A 21235-nucleotide genomic window follows, 5' to 3' on the forward strand; every position below is an offset into this window, starting at 1 on the left:
GCCCCGGGGCCGGGCCGCCCCCCCACGACCCAGGCCCCCCGCTTCCGGCGCCCCTCACCTGGGGAGTTGAAGACGGGGGGCGAGGAGGGGTTGAAGCCCACCGACTCGGCGATGAGCGTGTTGTAGGGGCTGCTGCCCCCGCGCGGCTGCAGCACGGGGTTGGTCAGGAGGTGGTTCCCCATGGTTCCTGGGGGGCGGAGGGGGCAGGTCAGGCGGCAGCCCGGGGCCGCGCCGAGGGGGGCCGGGCACCCGGCGGCGGCTCACCTCGGTTCAGGGTGGGGGTGCTGTTGATGTCGCCCGCCATGAAGGACGACTCCGTCTGCTTCCGCACTGTGTCATTCCACATCCTCCGGATCCGGCTCTGCGGGGGGGGGCGCAGCCGGGCATGAGGGGGCCCGGGGACCCCTCCCCCTGGGCCCGGTCTCACCCCCCCCGCCCCGCCCCGCCGGGTACCTGGGTCCCGGTGTAGTAGCGGGTGTTGCTGCGCATGGCCGAGGTCTTGAGGGAGCCGTGCGCGCCCCCTGGCGGGGAGCGGATGCAGCAGTACGAGTGGCGCAGGCACTTGCTGTACTCCTTGTGTACCTGCGGGACACGCGCGCGCACGTGTGTGTGTGACCAGACACCTGCGGCTCGCCAGGGGGGCAGCTGAGCTCCAGGACCCCCCCAGATGCCAACACCCGCCTGTGAACCCCGGAGGCATGTGACCCCACCGCGCCTGTGCGCGAGGCTGGTGCCCTACCACTTGCTCCACTCCCAGCTTTCTTTTCGGTAGTTAACTGGATGTAAGAGTCTCATGAATTTCTCTACCCCAGATGACTCTGAGCCTCGATCCTTAGGTCTCAGAGTACTGAGCCTCCCCATCCCCCAAGCGCTGGTCCCTTCTTCTTGAGTGTTTTTTAAGAACCACACTTTAACACATTGACTTAAAAAAAGGGACCTTTCTATCACTACACAATTCACAGTTCTTTCCAGAACTATTCCAGGAGGGAACATGGCACCGGGTGCCCCGTGGTTCCTCACTGGCAGTCACAATTCACTCCCTTGCACTCCGAAGAGAGTGCCTGGGCCCTGGATCCACTCTGCTTGACCCCCCTCAGTCCCCCCACCCCCAGAACTGTGCCCAGCACTGGGACCCCCCGGCCGCCGCCCCTCTCCTCTGCCCAGCCCCACGCCCTGCCACCCTCCTACCTTCTTCTTTTTTTTTTGGGTCCGATCGTGGGGCTTGAACTCGGCCTGGGCGCTGTCCCTCAGCTCTTCAGCTCAAGGCTAGCGCTCTACCACTTAAACCACAGCACCACTTCTGGCTTTTTCTGCTTGTGTGGTGCTGAAGAATTGAACCCAGGGCCTCATGCATGCAAGGCAAACGCTCTACCACTGAGCCACCTTCCCAGCCCAACCCTACCTTCTTCTGCAAGGCGCAGTGAAAAACGAAGATGAAGACCCCCTGGAAGGCGTTGAAGGTGGTGAACAGGTAGGCCATCACCACAGACTCCTTGTTGATGAAGAGGAGGCCGAAGGCCCAGGTGAGACCCAGCAGGAAGAGCAACGCAATGGCCCCCAGGGCCCAGGACCTGAGAGCAGGGGACACAGGTCAGAGCCCCCCAGAGTCCTCAGCACACTGTGGGTGGGGTTGGGGTGGCCCGGGTCCCCTCTGTGAAGCCCGAGGGCTGAGGCAGCCTTGGGGGGGAGCGGGCGGGGGGCTGGCGGCAGCACCAGCGCATGCACAATGCGGAGCGAGTCAACCATCATTTTGTGGCCACTTTGTTTTGTCCTTGAGTGGACTCAGGATTGAGCTTGGCCTCCTCCACTGCCGCCCCAGCCCCAGGCTGCAGGTGCTAATGAGCCCATCTGCTCTCCCATCCTTTAAGTGGCGCCCCACGAGCACAATGAAGCTCCTGTCCCTAGAGCACTGCCACCCGGAACAGTGGGGGGGGGTTGGGCGCCCTCACTTAATATTGTCCAGGCGACTGGAGTCTGGCTTGAGCACGGATGAGCTGCGAATCATCTTGTGCAGTGTCACCATGAGGAACACCAGGTTCACCTGTGCGGGGCGGGGCGGGCCGGGCTGAGGCTCTCTCTCCCTGGAGCTGCCCTCGGCCCCCCCCCCCCCCCCCCCCCCGCCCCGTCCCTCCGGGCTGGGGGGCCACCCTCCATGCGGGCTCCAGGGCCCCATGTGCCTCAGGCCTCGCAGGAGCTGAGCTCCTGTCCAGTTTCACCCTTTCACACCAGTGCCTCTCAGGGTGTGCGCATGTGCTTGGGTGTGCACGTCACGGCCAAGGTCGGCCCTCTCAACTCACCACGATAACGAAGGAGACAGGCCCAATGAAGCTCCAGATAAAGTAATTGTCCACTCGGAGCCAGCAGCTGCGAACACAGGAGACCGTGGGGTAGAAGGATGTTGGGGAGGCTGCTGGGGCCCCCTTCCCTCTGGTCTCTGAGGCCAGCAACCTAAACGGCCTGGCGTGAGGGGCACCACGGAGGCCCAGGAGGCCACGGGGGACACTCACGCCTTCTCGGTGCCGTAGCTGCGGTAGTCAATGGCGGCGGCGATGCCCACCACCAGGGCGGGGAAGCAGTAGCCACCCAGGTAGTAGTACTTGGTGCGCGAGTACTCGCTCTCAAACACCTCCACCAGCAGCAGGTAGAGATGCACGCCCTCCAGGCACAGCCAGGAGAAGGCGGCCAAGAAGAAGTAGTGCAGCAAGCCCGCGAAGATGGGGCAGGCAATCTAGGGGAGCCATAAGAGAAGGTGAGCTGCACCAGGGGGCTGGGGGCGTCTGCTCCCTGCCCCCTCCCCCCCCCCGGCCCTGGCCCACCTCGTACTGCGTCTTGTCTATCCCCACCAGGAAAAGCAGCTCTGCCAGGAAGAGGTTGATGCACAGGTTCTTGTGGATGGTGTTGCGGTCGGTCTGTAGGCCCCGCAGGAAGCAGAAGGTGGAGATGCAGATGGCGAGGCAGACCAGTGAGATCACGATGCCCACCCAGGTAATGACTGACAGCAGCAGCTCGTTGATGCGGCCCTGGTACTGGGGACAGGAACGAGGTTGCATGCTCAGAGCTGGTCACAGGCTGGGCCAGGAGCAGGGCGCATGCCCAGAGCCTGCCTCAGGCCGGGCAGGAGCAGGCCAGGCCGTGGGCTACTAGGAGGGCCTCGGAAGAGAGACAACAGTGGTACCAGCAGGCTTCTGAGCACTTTGGGTGGGCGGAAGCCAGGGGTAACCAGACAGATGCACCTGCACGTGGCCCCCCTGCCCCCCAGCAGGGCCCCCCCTGCCCCCCAGCAGGCCCCCCCCGCCCCCCAGCAGGGCCCCCCCCCCCGTGCGGCGCCTAGCGTGCCGTGCAAAGCAGGGCAGCGGCCCGCCTCGCCCCGGCCGGCTTACGATTTCTCGGTGCGCCATGAGTACGGCGAAGTTGGTGAGGTGGCTGCAGGCACACGTGGTGTGTGTCTTGTTGGACTCCACCAGGCGGCAGCCCTGGGTCGACCAGTAGCCCAGCATGGAGCGCTCCGAGTAGTTCCAGAAGGAGCAGTTGGCGTTGAAGTGGTTCTTGGCCTGCCGGGCGGCGGAGGCAGCAGTCAGAACCGGGAAGGCCCTGTGGGTTCCCCCACACCCAGCCTCGGGGACCGTGGGGGGGGGACACCAATGGGCCGGGCTGTAGAGGGGCCCTGGCTCACCTCCAGGTGGGCCACGGTGAAGATGACAGGGTCCATGAGGAAGACGCGGCTGGACTCCTTGTTGATGGACGCGGCGATCACCTGCGAGTTCACCACCAGCGAGGCGCCGCCCGCGCCCGCCTCGCCCGCCAGCTTCACCGTGGCGTTCTCCGTGGACAGGAAGAGGCCCAGGTTGTTGTAGAGGATGAAGACCACTTTCACCACTCCTGGGGGAGGCGGGGACACAGGGCACTGTGAGAGGCAGCCACCAACCCCAGCCACGGGGACCACCAACCCAGGCCACAGCCCAGGCAAGAGGATCCACAAGCCTTCCCATGGGAGCCAGGACACGGGGGGGTGCCGGCTCCGCCCTCCTCCTCCTCCTCTTCCTCCCGGTGTGACCTCTCCGAGCCTTAGGTGCTCTCTGAGCCGGGTACCCTGCAAACCTGGGTCTCCTTGGGGCTTGGGGGAGACCCGGGTCTCCTTGGGGCTTCATGGGCTGGTGTCTAGGCACTGACCGTTCCGGCTGTTCTGCTTGATGGTGTTGGCGGACAGCTGGATGGAGTTCTCGCTGGGGTACTCCTGGGGAAACACCAGCTCCTGCACCTGGCCCTCCGTGTTCAGGACGGTGACCTCCAGGACTGCGGGCAGGGCGGCAGGTTGCACGGCGTGAGCCTGGGTCCTCGGCAGGGCAAGGCTCCCCCTCCCCCCGAGGGTTTGGGCCGGAGGAGCCGGCACTCACCCACATTCTGCTTGGCTGCCAGGAAGCGGGCGGGTTCCCTGACATTGTCAGCCAGCAAGAAGGCGCCCTCCTCCAGGACATCCAGCAGCATGGTGGCTGTGTGCACCTGCTCCGTGGCGTTCATGTCCTTCCAGGACTCGAGTGCCTCGGGCCGGAGCAGGTTGTCCACCGTCTCCACCACGGCCTGCGTGGCGGGGCGGGGCGGGGCGGCGCCGTGAGCGCTCACTGGTCCCATGGGGCTGAGCTGGCTCCCCCCTCCTTCCCTCCTCCAGACTCCCTGCACCTTACCTTGATGTAATCCTTGCAGGTTCTCTCTCGCTTGTGCATCTAGAGCGATGGGGAAGAGGGGTGTCAGGCTGTCCCTCTGGGCACGGCTCCCCCAAACCTGGGCTCTGGATAGCTCGCTCTGCGTGCCACCCCCCTCCCCCCAAAGATGTCTGCACAGACCGCGCTGGCTTGGAGGAGCGGCGCCCACCTTGTTGTAGTTCTTGCCGGCCGACTCGCGCTCGATGGGCCTCAGCGCCTGCAGCTGGGCGTCCAGGATGTCCAGCAGCTGCTCCAGCAGCTTCACGGACGACGACACGTCCCCCGCGTAGATGGAGCCCCGCGTGTGGCGCGCCAGCTCGCTGGCGATGTTGGCCGCGTTCTCGCCACTCTTAATCTGCGTGCAGTGGGCAGGAAGGGAGCTGGGTGTGTCGGGGACCAGCCTGCCCTCCTCCACCCTTCCCTCCCCTCCTCTCCCCTGCCCCCCATCCCTACTGGCTGCCTCTCTCCTAACTTCCCTTCCCTGCCAGCCCTAGCTTGAGTTCGGGGCTCGCTTGGCAGAGCGGAGGGGGGAGTGAGGTGCAGGGGGGAGGCGGGGGGGGTACCTTCTGAGCAACCTGGTTGACCCAGGGAGATGTACAGTTGCTGAGGTCCGGGCCCCGGGGGTTCCAGAGCCCCAAGGCCGGCAGACACTGGAACGAGGCGATGCCTGGAGGGACAGACGAGGCAGGCAAAGGGGATTTAGACGGACAGACACACAGCAGGACAGACACAACAGGTCAGATAAGAAAGGGAGCCATCCCTGGCTTTCCCCTGGGCTGCCACCACACAGGAGGACCCAGCCACAGCACCCCGGTGGACGCGTGGACTTGTGTGGTTCCCGCCCTGCCCCCCCACGCCAGGCCTCGGCACTCACCCCGAGTCCCCTTGGGGCAGGGCCGCTCCACGAGCATGCCCTGCTGGGTGGCCGGCCACTGGACCCGCCGTGCCTCTCGGGGTTCGCAGAAGAGCTCCGGGGACACGTGCAGGTTGGGGGCGGGGGGTCGCCGGGTGCTGGGGGCCGGGGCTGTGGCGGGAGGCAGGTCGGGTCCCAGCTGATTGATGGCACCCACGGGGTGCGTGGTGAGGGGTGCCCGGCGGAGCGGGGTGGTGGCTGCGGGCGAGGCTGTGCTGGAGAGGGGCGTGGGCCGCGCCGTGGTCGTGGTACTGAGGGGCGGGGAGGTGGCTGGGCCTGGAAGGGAACAGGCGTACCCCTGGGTCACCCGCTGCCGGGGTCTGGGGGCTCCCTAGCAGCCGCTCCACACCACACCCCCGCCTCGCCCCCCACGTCCAGCCTCCGTGCCCACAGGGGCCACGAACCCTCCCTCCCCACCTCCCAGGCCGCGTGCATGATCAGAGGCCCTGGGCAGTGTCCCCATCTGTGAAGCAAGGTGGCATGAGGACGGACAGACGGAGCCTGGCCCCTACCTCGACCGTCCTCACCCGCACTGGGGTCCGGGGGCCCGAACTCCAGGCTGTAGCGCACCACGAAGTAGTTGTTCCACACGTAGAGCTGGTTGTCGCGGGGGTTGTAGTCCACGGAGGACACGAACTGGTAGGGGTTGGGGAAGGCCAGGCCCACGGGCTCCTCGCGGTTGGCGTTGGTGTTGAAGGCGTAGTCCACGCGGTTGCCGGCCGCCTCGCTGTCGTCGTCCACGTAGACGGAGCGCAGCACGTACAGCACCCCGCACACCATGAAGGCGTTGGAGGCCGAGCGCTTGTCGTAGCCCGTCTCCCAGGTGCCCTCGAAGCGCAGCGTGTAGGGGTTCAGCTGGCTCACCACCAGCCGCCCGTTGTTGCCCTCGGTGGCGTAGATGACCCACAGGCCGTTCTCGTCCACCGCCAGGTCGATGTCCGTCTTGCCGCCCCAGCGGTAGGGCGAGGTGTCGTGGTAGTTGGCCGTGTTGATGACCGTCTCCCCGCTCTTGATGCGCGTGCGCAGGTCGTACTTGACGATGTTGCGCGTGCGCTCCTTGTTGTAGAAGACGGCGCCGTCGTACACCACGAAGCCCGTGCCGTCCACGCGGTTGGGCAGGCGGTAGGTGGTGGTGTGGCGGGCGGCCACGTAGTCCTCCCACGAGGCGTACTCGGTGAGCGTGTCGGTGCGGTAGGGGATCCAGGGCATGACGTAGATGCGGTCGCCCGCCTGCAGCGGGTCCTTGCACCACGCGCCCGACTGGTGCTCCGACTCGTGTGTGGACGTGGGTTCCAGCACCTTCTGCAGCGTGCCCGGACACACGAAGACTGGGCGGGGGCAAAGAGGGGCAGAGGGGGGGAGAGAGAGAGAGAGAGGAGTGGGTGACCGGGCGGAGGCCTGGCCGTCCCTCCTCCTGCTGCTGCTGCAGTCACGGTTGCTTGGTAGGGCTGGTGATAGGAGGGGTGTGGCTGGGCCCCCGCCTGGCTGCCCCTCCCCGGAGCTGTCCCCCCTGCAGGCCATCAAGAGTGGGGTTAGTGTGGGGAGGCGGGCGGGGAGGCACCCCTGGCCCCTCCCTGGCTGCTAGAGACCCCGCGGGCTGGGGGTGCCTGGGAAAGGTCTCCCAGCCCTTGCGCCTCCTCTGCCCTAGGGAAGAACTAGGGGCCCCGGGTCCCCTCCTTCACCGGCCAGATCAGAACAGACTTGTGAAATGTCACTGTCTTCCTCCTATAGCAACTGCAAGGTAGAGCCAGGTCCTGAGTCCATCCTCCCTCCCACCCACTGCGGGTTTTGGGGTACCCTACTTCATCCAGTGCAGGGCAGGGGAGGCCCGGGGCCTCCACTCTTCCCCCAGAGCCAGCCTGGTACCCACACGCAGCATCGATGGCGGGGGCAGCCTCCAGGGCTGGCCAGCCGGTGGGGAGGGGCGGGGGTAGAGGTCTCTCAGGGAGTCAAGGATGCACAGGGCTGGGGGGGCCCCCAAGTGGGAGAGGGAGGGGAGGAGAGCTGCGCAGGGAAGAGAGACAGGGGCGGGTCCGAAGTCCTGGCTCCTGGGGAGGCGGCTGGAGCACCTGGGAAGAAAGGGTTAACGCTGGCGGAGGAGAGAGGGGGTGAGCAGAGAATTCACTTGAGGCCCCTTCGGGGGGCAGGTCCAGCTTGGAGGGGGCAAGGGAGGGAACCAGGTGCTAGGATAAAGACCCAGCCCACCCAGCGCGACCCCCCGTCCCCGCCCTGCCCGGACCCCGATTTACCTGTGACCATCCCCGGCTCGGGAGGAGGGACCAAGGCAGCGCTGGTGTCAGAAAGGTGGGGGGCCCCGCCCCACCCCCCCATTCCCTGAAAAGAGGAAAACCTCGACTGCATCTCGTTGACGCCGCTGGCCGGCCCGCGCCCCCTGCTCCTAGCCTGCCCCCTCCTGTGTGGGCCGGCGTGGCCAGGCCCCTCCTCCGCCCCAGGCCCCGCGTGGGCTCCTCGCTCTCCTCCCTCATCTGCGTGAATTCTCTGCTCGTTCTTGGCTTATCACCAAAGCAGCTGGCCTGTGGGGGCCGGGTTTGGGCAGCCCTCTGGCTGGGGGGGGGGACACGCCCAAGGCAGAAGGGGCCTAGGGCACGCCGCAGGCTGAGCGTGCTAGGGGGCCTTGCGCTCACCCCGCCCCGTCCTGTGCACCCAACCTTGCCCAACCTTGCCCTGCGCTAGGCCTCCCCGAGGGCCTGTGTCGTGAGAGTGTGTGTGTGTGTGTGTATGGGGGGGTATTCTCAGCAGGCGCTGCTCAGAGGGTGCAGGGAGGAAAAGCAGTTAGAGGTCACCCTGGGGAAGGGGGGACGGGAGGGTCTGTCTGCAAGGGGCCCAGCCCCCCGTCCCCGCCCAGCCCTGAAGAGATCCAGTGCTGCGGTGAAAGCTTGGCCTGCAAGAAGAGTGAGCGATGCCTGGGCAGAGCTCGAGGGCCGGGGACGGGGAGGGGCGCAGCTCAGGGGGACCCCCACCCTGGGACGCTCCACGCACCAGCGCAACCTCAAGGCAAAGGGACCCTCCAGTCCTCTCGGCTGCCTTCCCCAGGGCTGCCTGCTCCCGTCTGGGGAGGGGAAGGCTCTAGAGGTACCTCTCCCTTCTGCCAGAGATTGGGGGGAGCCGTGGAGGTCCCCAGAGTCCACCTGCACCCCACCACCCGCCCCTCTCCCTGTCTTCTAACCACAACAGCCCGGAAGAAACCCTGACTGCAGCTTCGCAAGCGTGGTCATACCCCCCCTCCCGACCCCCAAGAGCCCCACCCCACCCCCACCCAGGGCTGGGCCCCCCAGCTGGTCAGAGAGGGGGGTGCGGGGGGTGGGGGGCACTGGTGCTCCGCGCTCTCCACACAGCTCTGGGCCTTGGAAACGCCAAACCAGAAGAACTTAAGCCACCAGGAGCCCCCGAGAGAGGAGAGAGAGAGGACAAATCTGCTCCCCAAAAGGAAAACAAAAGCCCCCCCCAACCCAGAGCCAAACCCAGTGCAAGAGGTGCAGAGGCAGAGAGAGAGAGGAGAGAGCGAGAGACAGAGAGCAAGAGACAGAGAGAGAGAGACAGAGAGAGAGACAGAGAGAGAGAGGGAGAGGGACAGAGGGAGGGAGAAAGGGGGAGAGGGAAGGAGGGGGAGAGAGGAAAGGTGAGAAAATAGAGGGAGAGAAAGAGGAAAGGGAGAGAAAGAGGAGAGGGAGAGAAGAGAGAGGCAGAGAAGAGAGAGGCAGAGGTGGGGAGAGGGAGAGGCTTCCTTGGGAGTCGAGGTGCCCAGTGGGCGGGCGGGCGGGCGGGGTCTCTGTGGCAGGGAGGGGCGGGAGGGGTCACATGAGTAGGGCGGGGAGGATAAAGTGTGAGTTAGGGATTAGCATTGGTAACAGTGCGTTTACCTTTCTGCTCCACTTCTACTTAAGCATCAGGAAGAGAGAGAGAAAACAAATTGAAAAAAAAATGTGCAAGAAAAAAAAAAGAGAAAAAAAAAAGATTAAATTGCTTTCGTGCCTTTTTCCTGGCCACATCGCCCCCTTCCTGGCCTTCCTGGACCTGCTCCTTCCCACCCCTCCTGCTACATTGCGTCAGCCCCCACCCCCCAAGACCCTTTCTTGGGGGTCAGGGGAGGGCAAAAGGGGGGGACGGGGAAACAGACAGGACGGGCAGGGGACACACGGGAGGGGAGAGACGGAGGGGCCGGGGTGCAGGCAGGTGACGGACGGCCCTGGGTGGGAACAGCGGGTAAGGGGGGAGCCCAGCTGGGGCGGAGCGCTGGTCGAGGGGGGTGCTGGGAAGGATGACCCTGCTCCCCGCCTGCCTGCTGCCCGGGGAAGGGGTTTCAAGTGTGCTGGGGCCTGGGCGCCCCTCCCAGGCAGAAGCACAGACTGAACCCCTTCCCCCACCAAGTCTAGCTGTGTCCTGCAGACCCTGGGCACCCCAGACACGCTGACAGGGGGTGGCAGGGGCAGAGAGCACAGACAGAGGCGGGGCGAGGGGGGAGGGGGGCAGGACAGACAACCAGGAGAGGACACAGACCAGACAGGACGGCAGGTGGGGGGGCACACGCTCCCACACCCCTCCCCAAGGGGCAAGCCCTCCCGGGCCCTCCCCGAGCTCCGCGATGCCATGTGCGGGCGGCACCTGGGGGAGGAAGGGAGTGGTTAGACCCAGCGCGGCTGCAAAGCAAATCTAGCGTTAGTCCCGTGTCTGGGGTGGGGGGTCCCCTGCACAGCAGTGCCCTCTCCTCGGGAGCCCAGCCCCCCCCCCGTCACCCTCCTGGGCATGAACTTGGGGCCTTCATCTGCTACAGCCCCTCCCCTCCTCCCGGGGGGGGGGGGCAAGCCCTGCCCAGCGCCTTGGGGCCCGGTCCTGGCACTGGGCGGGGTGGGAGGGTACAGGGGAGCTGTCCGCTTCCCTGTCTAGACTCTCAGCTACCCGTTGTGGGGTCAGGAGTTCGGTTCAGCACAGCTCTGCCAGGTGTCTGTCTGTCTGTCCATCCTGTCTCCAGAAGGGCTCACCCTGGCTTTCCCCTTGGACTGTGGGCCCAGAGCTGTGGGTTCTGGGACGCCCAAGCGTCCACCTGTTCTAGAAAGAGCTCCCAGGCCTGTGCCCCCCCCCCCCCGGGCTCCACCTGGCCTGGGGAATTTTCCCTGCGCTCATCACCGGCTGCTATTTTTATCTTGATGAGCGCAGCAATAACCGCCATTGGGAAGGAAGGAATGAGAAGTCACAACAGAAGCCATGGCTCCCCAGCGCCCGGCGCCAGCAGGCTCCGAGGAGAACCCTGTCTACGGCTGGAGAAACTGAGGCCCCAAGAAGCGGAGCTGCGTGGCCGGCTGCCTGGGCCTCTGCAGGAGCGGGCGGCCCTTCCAGAGGCGGGGAGGGAGGTGCCTCGGCCCAGCGGGCCCAGGGCTGGGCGCTGAGGGGCAGGCAGGGGAGTGGAAGCTTCTGCCTGCGGGGGGATGGGGTGGGGGGATTGGGGGGGGCTAACACTCAACCCTCAAAACCCTGCCAACAGGCAGACCAACCCAACCCCTCCGGGGCTCAGAAATGCAGTCGCTTGCTGGGGACGTCAGAGCCAGACAGCCCCGCCCACTCCCTCTGTCCCCTCCCCCAGCTGTCCAGGCGTGCGGCTGGGCAGTGTCCCCAGTGCTGGAGGGCAGACCAGCGCCCCCCGGGCGGGTGGAGGCCTCGGACACTGCAAGGAAAGGGCAGACACGAAAAGGAGAAAGTTACAGAAGCACGGGCCCTCCCGTCTCCTCAGCATCCTTGGTCACCTGCGAGGAGAAAGCAAAGGTTGGGCGGTGGGCGAGGGCGGGTGGGAGAGGAGGGGAAGGAGACGTCAGGGTCTCCTGCTCCCCGGCCCCCCCCCCAGACACGCCGGTGTCCCTGCCTCCTCCCCCCTCAGACCGGAGGCCCTACCTCCAGGCTGGCTATGTGAAGCCAGGCAGGGGAGGAGAGAGAAGGGGTGGTGGAGAACAGGGTGGGCAGGAGAGGAGGGTTGATGTTGAGGGCTGGCACTGAGAGGGAGAGATCTATCTTTGCTCCCCTTAGCCAGGTCCAAGATGGCCTGACTCCTGGCTCCCCAGATCTTTCCTCAGGCTACCTGGGGGGAAAGGGGGAGGGGGAGGGCACTTTCAATCCAATATGGTAGCACTTCCTTTGCAGACAGGAAGTGCTATGGTAGAAGGGGTTCTGCTAACCAAGAGATGGGAAACCATCAAAGATACCTCAGCCCTTTGCACCAGCTCTGCCGGTAGGCCTCAGAGGATGGCTGGCCGCTCTAGGGGCACAGGGTCCAGCTTCCATGACATGGGAGAATCACGGGTGGTGTGGGGAGGAACAAGGAGGAGTTGAAAGAGGAAGGGGGTGAGTGAGCGGAGAGCAGGTGTGTGAGGGGCGTCAGGAAGGGAGGTGTGTGCAAACAGGAGGCGGCTTGCGGTGGGGAGTGTCTGGGAGGTGGGACCAGGCCCGTTCCGGGGGCATGTGTGTGTGTGTGTGAGTGTGTGTGTGTGTGTGAGTGTGCGCGCGCGCGATGTGTGGGCCGTGTTCAGGGTGGGTGTCTCCTCCTCGCTTGCTATGTGGGGCAGGGGGAGGAGGACCCGAGTCGGCAGAGGAACAAGGTGACTCACTGTAGGGGACACAGTCGTACTGCACCTCCAGGTACTTGTAGGTCCCAGGACAGGGGTCAGGAAAGGCATCAGAGCCGGCCACCACCACGCACTGGGTTCGGTTGTTACACCTGCAGGAGGGAGACAGCAGAGCTGGGAAAAGGCAGATCCACATCTAGGATGGGGGGGGGGGGCTCCTGCGTCTGGAAGGGGGTCACTCCAAGCACAGAAGGGCTGGCAGCGAGAGACCTCGCCAGGCAGCCCGGTGGGCATCACTTTGTTATCTTCCTGCCTGGTTGCTTTCCCGCCCTGGTTCTTCCGACACTTCCTGCTTGGGGCTGAGCTGGTGGACCCGCCCTTCCCCCTCAGCATCCATTTCTCAGGTCAGCTCTGGCTACTGCAGTTAAACCAGGAGGCATTGGCGGCCTGGGCAGCAGGTGAGGCACCCCCTCCCCGCCCCCCCTCCCTGCCCCCCTCCCCCCCACCCCCAGCTCACAGCAGGCTGGATCTAGCCAGGGCAGTGCACTCTCCCAGGAGCCAATCTGTGGCTCTCTAACAGAGAAGCTGCGGACGCCCTTTTGGCCCTGCCTGAAGAATAAAGCAAGGACCAGGCAGGGAGGGGTAGCAAGGCTTCAAGAACGGCAGGGGAAGACCTCACCAATCTAATGGAGCTAGCAATCCTGCTACCCACGTAGCCACATGTCTACCTACAGAAGTGGCTCACGCCTGTCATCCTAGCTCCTCAGGAGGCTGAGGATCATGGTTCAAAGTCAGCCTAGGCACAAAAGTCCATGAGACTCTGATCTCCAATGATCCACCAGAAAACCGGAAATAACGCCCTGGCTCAGGTGGTAGAGCTGAGGGACAGTGCCCAGGCCCAGAGTTCAAACCCCACAACCAACAAAAAATAAAACAAAGTAAAAAATGAAGTGTGCCCGATACACACACAACAATATTCCTTAGAGTTGGGCTGCTCAGGACAAAGCAAGCTCGTTGTAACTGAATAGGAAAGTGGCAAAAAATGAATGAATGTATGTTGGAAATCTGGGAGATTATACAATTGTTTTTTTAAAAAAAAAAACTAGCCAGGTGCCAGGGGCTGACACCTGTAATCCCAGCAACTCAGGAGGCTGAGATGGAAGGATCGCGGTTCAAAGCCAGCCCAGGCAGGAAAGTCCAAGAGACTCTTATCTCCAATAAATCACCAGAAAACAAAGTAGCACTATGGCTCAAAGTGGTGGAGAGCTAGCCTTGAGCAGAAAGGGCTCTGGGACAGTGCCTAGGCGCTGAGTTTGAGCTCTAGGACTAGGACCAAGAACAGCACCAGGCAGGGCAGGGACAGGGGAAAGAGGAAGAAAACGCACTGAGGGCTGGGAAGGTGGCTCAGTGGTAGAGCGCTTGCCTAGCCTGCAGGAAGCCCTGGGTTCGATTCCTCAGTACCACATAGACAGAAAAAGCCAGAAGTAGAGCTTGGTGCAAGTGGTAGAGTGCTAGCCTTGAGCAAGGATCAGGGACAGCGCCCAGGCCCAGAGTTCAAGCCCCAGGACTAAACACAGCATTGATATTCCAGCTGGAGATTCTATATCCCAGACTCCTCAGGGGCTGAAAGATCACGTGCCCAAACCCCAGCCAATGAGGTGGGAGTGGGCGTGGTCAGACATAAAAAGGGCGGGGCTCAGGCAAGGGCATCTGCCTGACTCCCTCTAACCCTCCCCAGGTCTCTCAGCGATGGAGAGGGGGGCTAGAGACAGGGGCACAGGAAGGAAGGAGAAGCACGTGCTGGTGGAGGACCACAAGGATGACAGGAACATCGATCCAGGCAGAGGGAACAGGAGGTCCAAAAGCCTGTCATCCCAGCTACCCAGGAGGCTGAGATCTGAGGATCGCGGTTCAAAGCCAGCCCGGGGAAGGAAAGGCTGAGAGACTCTGATCTCCAATGAACCACCAGAAAACCGGAAGTGGTGCTGTGGCTCAAGTGGCAGAGCGCTCGCCTTGAGCTGAGGAGCTGAGGGACAGCGCCCAGGCCCAGAGTTCAAGACCCGCAACCAACAACAACAATAACTCAGAAGGCCATGAAGGTGCTGATGGGCGCACGCGGCTGGGCTGTGTGGCTGGGGTTACAGCCAGCCACACATGAGCTGGTCTACACACTGCAGCACGCTCTGGCACAGACACGTGCAAAAGCACACACACGCATGGACCCCCACACGCAGATCTACGCATGCGCACACACACACACACCTGCACGCACGCACACACACACACCTGGCTCAGGCACAAGCATGCACAGATGTCACAGGCAGTCCTGCTGGCCCCCCCTGGAATCTGGGGCAAAGAAGGGACTTCCCTGTGCCCCGTGGCGCCCTCCCCTGTCCCTTCTCCAGCGGACCCCCTCTGTCCAGGGGTCTGACTGACCGGTGGGGGAGGGAGGGCCTCAGAGCAGGTGAACAGGTGCTCAGGCCGGGACTACAGGAGGGTGCCCAGGGGGCTGCTCACCTCTGTGACATGATCTTGAAGGCGTCGGGCAGGTAGCACTGCACATTCTCCATCTGGAAGGGGTCGGCGTCGCAGATCTTGTCATCGGTGCGCCCGTAGTTGGCGTTCTCCACCATGATGACGTCGCTGCCCGGGCACCGCAGCTCGATGGGGTAGCCCTCGCAGGCCAGCTCCCTGCGCATCAGCCCGAACGGGAGCCCCGCCCGGCTCAGGCCTGTGTGACAGATGGGGCAGCATCACCTCTGGCCTGTGGGGAGGGAGGATCCCCGGGGAGTCTACCCCCAGCTCAGCTGACTGCGCTAGCCTCAGTTTACATCTCTGCACCTCACTGCGAGGGTCAGGACAGAGGCCCACAGGCCCTGGCCTCACCCGCCGCAGTCTTAGCTTCTTTTTTGTCGGTCGTAGGGCTTGAACTCAGGGCCGGGGCGCTGTCCCTGAGCTTCTCTTGCTCAAGGCAAGTGCTCTACCATTTGAGTCACAGCTCCACTTCTGGTTTTCTGGTGTTCATTAGAGTTCAGAGTCTCACAGACTTTCCTGCCCGGGCTGGCTTTGAACTGCGCGATCCTCAGATCTCAGCCTCCTGAGAAGCTAGGATGACAGGTGGGAGCCACCAGCGCCCTGCCAGCCTAGAATTCATGATCTTCTTGTCTTGGTCTCCCTGATGCTGGGATTCCAGGCATGCATGACCAGGCTGTCACACCAGATTGGAGGGAGGGGGAAGGGCAGGTGCAGGAGACATACTTCATTTATTTTCTCTGGTGGTACTCATGTTCATGTATTTGCTAGGCAGGTGCTCTACTACTTGAACCAGGTTTCCAGCCCTGACTTGGGTTTTGTTGAGAACTAGGGTCTCAGTGTAGACCAGGCTGGCCTGTAACGCCAGCTTCAGCGTCGCAAGTGTGCTGGGACCACAGGTGTAAGCAGCCGCGCACGCGTGAGACTCGCAATCCTAGTAGGTTGGGGAGGGAGGGCGTGAAACAAATCTTCACTGGAGCCGGCCCCTACACCCAGCCCATGCCCCAGAGATGCCTCCCCAGACCCCAGGCTCCTAACCTAGGAAACGGGGACCCCTTGGCCCCAGGAGGACTGGAGGGCTTCAGATACTGAAGAACGTAGCTTTGTTGTTACATGCCAGTACGAGGTTTGAACTGGGGCCCAGGCGCTGTCCCTCAGCGCTTCAGCTCAGGCCTGGCCCTCTACTGCTTGAGCCACAGCACCACCTCCGGTTTCTGGTGGTTTATTGGAGATGAGAGTCTCACGGTCTCTCCTGCCCTGGCTGGCTTTGAACCGCGATCCTCAGATCTCAGCCTCCTGAGTAGCTAGGATGACAGGCAGGAGCCACTGGCGCCCGGCTCCCTAAGCTTTTTTGTTTTTTTTTTTCACTCAAGGCTGGCGCTTGACCACACGAACGATTAACTTTCCGAGGTGAGTTAGAGATGAGCGCCTCCCAGACTTCCCTGCCTGAGCTGGCTCTGGACCTCAGCCCCCGCCGTGGCTGGGACGAAAGGCGTGAGCCACGAGAGGGGGGCCTGTCTCTGCCAGGCTGGCTCCCGGGCTGCGGAGCCACGCGGCCGGCTGGGCCCCGCCTGAGACTCAGGAGCTCCCGTGGGCACAGCCCCACGCCACGGTCCCCTGGGGCCGAGGCAAGGACAGAGGGGGCTTGAACCCAGGGCCCAGCCAGGCCAGGGGCGGTCCTGGTGTGCCGGAGCTGCCCTGCCACGTGGAACAGGTGTGTTCCCGGGGTGAGCTGGGGGGGGCGCCCCTTCTAGAGGCCCGGTCCCGAAGGTGCTGTGACAATGGGGCCCCTGGGGTTTTTTGGGGTGAGCGGAGCCCCAGTCGGGAGAAAGTTTTACATGAGCCACTCACACCATCTGCTTCCTAATCTAATTTTAGTGTCGCTGGGCGGGTGGAGGGGCGGGCAGGCGGGAGGGAGGGAGGGAGGCCGGGGGCGGAGGGCTGCCTCATTGGACGCTGGGGAGTGGAGGTGCGTGCCCCTCCTGGCCCAGCTGGGGCTCAGGGGCACAAGCGGGGTGGCTGAGAACCTGGGCGCTGGCGGGTTGAGACGGTGGGTCGGGCAGAGGGAGCCGTGCCAAGGTCCTGGGGCACCAACGGACGGCGCGTGTCCCCCCCCCTCCGGTTCTATGGCTTTGTGGAGGAAAAGGGCAGGCAGGGGGGGAGCGGGGGTGCAAGGGACAGTCATTGAGTGATGGCCGGGGTGGGCACGGCCGGGGCGCTAATTGTGGCAGCGTGGCGGGTGTGGGGCGGGCGGGTAATTAGTTGTTTTTAAATAAACGTCAGCGGGCGTGCTTTAATTAAGCCTTCCTCCCAGGGAGACTTCTGTCTGAGATGTAATCAGAGAGAGAAAGAGAGAGAGACAGAGCCCCAGGAGGACAGGAAGGTTCTGGGGCGAGCCCCCAGTTATGTTGGGGTACGGACGAGTCCCCTCCCCACGGCGCGGGGCAGGAGGGGGTGGCGCCTACCTTGGGTGGCGGAGGTGACCAGGACGGCGGTGACGCAGAGGCTCCAGAGCACGGCGGCCAGGCGGGCCATGGCGGTGGCGGGGAGCGTGCGTGCGCGGGGCTCTCACTGAGCGGAGCAGGGCACCTGGCCCCGCATCACCGGGCAGCCACCGCAGCCCGGCCCACCAGTCTGCGGGGAGAAACACGGGTGAAGCGTGGCTGGAACCCCCCCTCCCCAAGAAGATGGGGGCTGGAGCCAAGCCCCTGGTTGCTTACAAATGGCCAGGTCTCTCCCTCAGGCCCGGGAGACCTCCTTAGGGCACTGTGGCTGCCAGGCACCAGCCTGCACCCAGCATCCCCTGGGTTTCCTATCGAGATCTCCGACCCCCTCCGGCTGGGGGCCCCGGTGTCCCCGGCCTGCAGCTCTGGGGCAGGCAGGCTCCCAGGCACCGCCCCGGCCCCCCATTTCCTGTCTCTCACCATCCTGCAGCTAATTAGAAGCCAGGAGGCTGGCGCCACAGAGCGGGGACCAGGGATGCCCCAGGCCCCTCATTCCCCAGCAGGGGACCCCCAAGGTACAGTGGAGCCAGGCAGGCGGTGGCAGCCGGCCCCCAAGCCGGCCCTCCATCCTCTGCGGCTCTGCGCCAGTCTGCGTGCTGTTCCCGTGAGCCTCCTGCTTCTCCCAGCCACGGTCTCCCTGAGCACGTAAGAGGTGACACGCTTGCACACCCCACTTGTCCAGAGGGGGACCCCAGGCCTGGCAGCATCAGCCTGGCCAGCAACTTGCTTAGAAGCAACACGGCCCTTGCAGGGAAGGGCTCTCGGGTTTGTCCCCCCCTGTGCTATCCCCCCCCAGCTGCCTGGGACCATCACCATGTTCCCCATCTCTATTCCCAGCCGGCCCTGCGCGTCTCTTCCACAATCCTTGCAAAGATGCCCCAGCCCCCCAGCTCACTGCCTGACCTCCACTCTGCCCCAGGGCCTTTGCACCTGTCTCAGGCCGACAGCTACCACCTGAGGCCCAGGCGCACGCTCACACTGAGCACGCAGGGACCACAAGGTGACATGGATCTGGGCGCCAACCTTGCCCATGGGAAGGTCGGCGCCCTGCTGGGGTCCTGGTTCCTCGCAGGAACCTCAGATCAGCGACGCTGACGCCGGGGCGCCCCCCGCCCCCCCACTTCCTAACTCCTGCTTCCACTGCTCCCTTGCTGTAAGGTCACTGGGCACCGCGGTGGTTCCCGCCTGTCATCCCAGCTACCCAGGAGGCTGAGATCTGAGGATCATGGTTCAAAGCCAGCCCGGGCAGGAAAGTCCCTGAGACTCTGATCTCCAATAAAACACCAGGAAACCGGAAGTGGTGCTGTGGCTCAAGTGGTAGAGTGCTCGCCTTGAGCAAGAGAAGCTCAGGGACAGCGCTCAGGCCCTGAGTTCAAGACCCACGACCGACAAAACAAAAACAACAAAAGAAACAGAACTTCAGCCTGGCTGGCCTTTAACACCCCAGAGACCCCGAAGCCCCCCAGAGATCCCGAACCCCCCCACAGCTTCTCATCACAACTCCACCAATCCAACAGCCCCCCCCAGGCCACAGCCCCCCCCCTGCAAAGCCCCTCCTCCTGTTTCTGGGTCTGTCTGTGGTACTCTTGGTTCTTTGGGGGGGAGAGGGGGGAGCAATCCTGGAGCCTGCGCGCTGCTCCTGGGCTTTCTGGCACTACACAAACCCTGAGAGTCGCAGACTTTCCCACCTGAGCTGGCTTCATCTCAGCCTCCTGAGCTGGCTTCATCTCAGCCTCCTGAGTACCAGCTCTTAAGGCCGAGGCTGGCTGGAGCCATGACAGGGACAGCTCTGGCTATCCAACACCCGCCCTGGCCTCCTCACAACCTCCCGGAGACCTTGCTGTGGAGGCTGGGTCACCTGCTGGCCGTTTTATAACATCCTCCCTTGGGGGGGGCAGAGCTCCCAACCCGGGTGTTTTCTGCGCGGCCATGAAGCTGACAGGTGTGGACAAGGGGCTGGGTGCTCAGAGGCCACGAGGCGCCGTCCAGAGACGGGAGCGGCCGGCAGCAGACTCCCTGGGGACCCCCTCCACCCGCTCCCCACCCCCACCAGACCCCCACCAAGCCCCTCCATGGCTGCTGAGGGGGCTCCCCCAGCCTCCCAGTACCCCACAACCCCAGCTCCTCTCCCTGCCAGCCCTACAGGAAACCGGACACAGCGGCGTACGCCTGTAATCGCAGCACTCCAGAAGCAGAGGTCAGAGGACGGTGGCGAGTTCTACACCAGCCTGAGCAACAGAAGGAAGCGTTGTCTCAACGCAGAATGACAGAATCAGAACAACAACGAGAAGGCTCCAGAACTCAAACGCTGAACTCCAACAGGGCCCGGCTAACCACTCACAACGCCCAGACCTTAAGGGTCTCAGGTTCAAGGGCAGCCTGGGCAGGAAAAAAGTCCTCAAGACTCCACTGCAATTAACTGGCAAAAACCTGGACTGGAGGCATGGTTCGAGTGGTAGAGTGCCAGCTATGAGCAAGAACGGGGGGAACGGTTTGAAATCCCGAGTTCAAACATCCCTATCGGGACATGCACACGCGCACGTGTGCACACACAGATCTTGTGCGTGTGTGTGCCACCGTACTAGGGTCTGAAGCAACTTTTCTCCCCTCTAACGAGAACTCTTGAATTTAGTGACCACACTCTTCCCCCTCACTCAACCTGGGGAGTATTTATTTGTTTTCTAAGTTTGTTATCTAATGCCGACCTCGTGTGCACAGGGACCCTACAGCAGCCCCTGGAGGTCCGTGCCCGGCTTTCTGTCAGCGGGATGAATTTTTCCAGGTCCATCCGATGGCGGAAGGAAGGCGGATTTTCTTCTATGACTGTACCACCTCTGGGGTGGGGGGGGGCACGTTTTGTTCAACTCTTCCTGGTTGGCGGACACTTGCTGTTTGTCCCCTTAGCTTGCTTGCTTGCATCCATCCATCTTGTGTGTGTGCAGGGACTAGTGGGGCTTGAACTCGGGGCCTGAGCAATTTTACTCAAGCCTGGCGCTCTACTGAGTTGAGCCACAGCTCCACGTCCGGTTTTCTGGTGGCTCACTGGAGAGGAGACTCAAGGGCTTTCCTGCCTGGGCTGGCCTCCAGCCTCGATCCTCAGACCTCAGCCTCCTGAATAGCTAGGCTGACAGGCACAAGGAACTTGGAATCAATGTGCCGCCGTTCCTGGACCCCAGCAGCACCGATTCGCTGGCCATGAGCTCCGTCCAGTGGGCACAGCTTGCACGATGTGTGTGTGCAGCAAAGATCCTCCAGGGCTGTCATGCCTCTCCCCAGTGGCCTCACCGGCTCTCCACCTGTGTCCTTCAGGTCCGTGTGTGCTGGGCTCAGCTGGCCCCAGGGACCTGGGTGTCCATCCCGCTGTTACAATGTCCTGCGGTCACCGCCTGCCATCCACGCCCGGCCGCTCCGACTGCCTGTTCCCCTCTGCCTGCAGGGCGGGCGCTGGCACCCCCGGATCCCAGGGGGGCCTAGAAGGGGTGCCCACGCGGCAGCCGGGTGGCTACAACAGCAGGTGGTTTCCTCACAGCTCAGGAAGCCAGACGTGGAAGTGGAAGGTACTGGAGACTTCAGGGTGCACTGGGCCCCCGGTCCCGCCTTTGAGACAGCTGCCTTCTCCCGGAGGCCGCGTCAGCCCCGCCTTTCCCTGGGCCTCTTCTGTGTGCTGGTCCTGGGGTTTGAACTCAGGTCTTGGGGGCTGTGTCCTGAGCTTTTCTTTGGTTGTCTTCAACTGGCGCCTCCACCCCTCGAGCCACAGCTCGGCTTCCGGCGCTGTGGTGGCTCAGCGCAGGTGAGCCACGCATGAACTTTCCTGCGCAGACACTCGGGTCTCGGCCTCTTGCGCGGCTGGGGTGCGCGGGCCGGGTCTGGTGCTGTCCTCCACCTCCCGGGCCTCCGTCCTCAGCCTCCCCAGCGCGGCGGTGACAGACGTTCGCACCCCACCCGGCTCACGCCTCCGTGTCCCTCCCAATCCAGTCACGCTGCTCCGGGTGCGGGGTGCGCCCGGCCGGGCCC

The 21235-nt window shown here is 63.7% G+C and overlaps 1 protein-coding gene across 1 annotated transcript in view; it reads right to left on the minus strand.

The window, feature by feature from the left end:
• Adgrl1 (adhesion G protein-coupled receptor L1) overlaps positions 1–17317 on the minus strand; it is an 18927-nt gene extending 1610 nt beyond the window's left edge. The window contains exons 1-20 of the mRNA XM_013034200.1: positions 17183–17317; positions 14703–14916; positions 12228–12337; positions 6141–6941; positions 5575–5889; positions 5264–5367; positions 4870–5055; positions 4683–4721; positions 4395–4578; positions 4171–4293; positions 3674–3879; positions 3381–3551; positions 2817–3026; positions 2508–2728; positions 2298–2364; positions 1950–2041; positions 1403–1571; positions 454–582; positions 265–361; positions 59–187 (exon numbers count right to left, since the gene is read on the minus strand). Of these exons, the coding sequence (XP_012889654.1) occupies positions 59–187; positions 265–361; positions 454–582; positions 1403–1571; positions 1950–2041; positions 2298–2364; positions 2508–2728; positions 2817–3026; positions 3381–3551; positions 3674–3879; positions 4171–4293; positions 4395–4578; positions 4683–4721; positions 4870–5055; positions 5264–5367; positions 5575–5889; positions 6141–6941; positions 12228–12337; positions 14703–14916; positions 17183–17252 (3637 nt within the window). The 5' untranslated portion in view covers positions 17253–17317. The remainder of the gene's footprint in view (positions 1–58; positions 188–264; positions 362–453; positions 583–1402; positions 1572–1949; positions 2042–2297; positions 2365–2507; positions 2729–2816; positions 3027–3380; positions 3552–3673; positions 3880–4170; positions 4294–4394; positions 4579–4682; positions 4722–4869; positions 5056–5263; positions 5368–5574; positions 5890–6140; positions 6942–12227; positions 12338–14702; positions 14917–17182) is intronic.
• Positions 17318–21235: the final 3918 nt, after the last annotated feature.

Source organism: Dipodomys ordii, unplaced genomic scaffold (genome assembly GCF_000151885.1).
Source record: "Dipodomys ordii isolate 6190 unplaced genomic scaffold, Dord_2.0 Scaffold184, whole genome shotgun sequence".
Lineage (NCBI taxonomy): Eukaryota > Metazoa > Chordata > Mammalia > Rodentia > Heteromyidae > Dipodomys > Dipodomys ordii.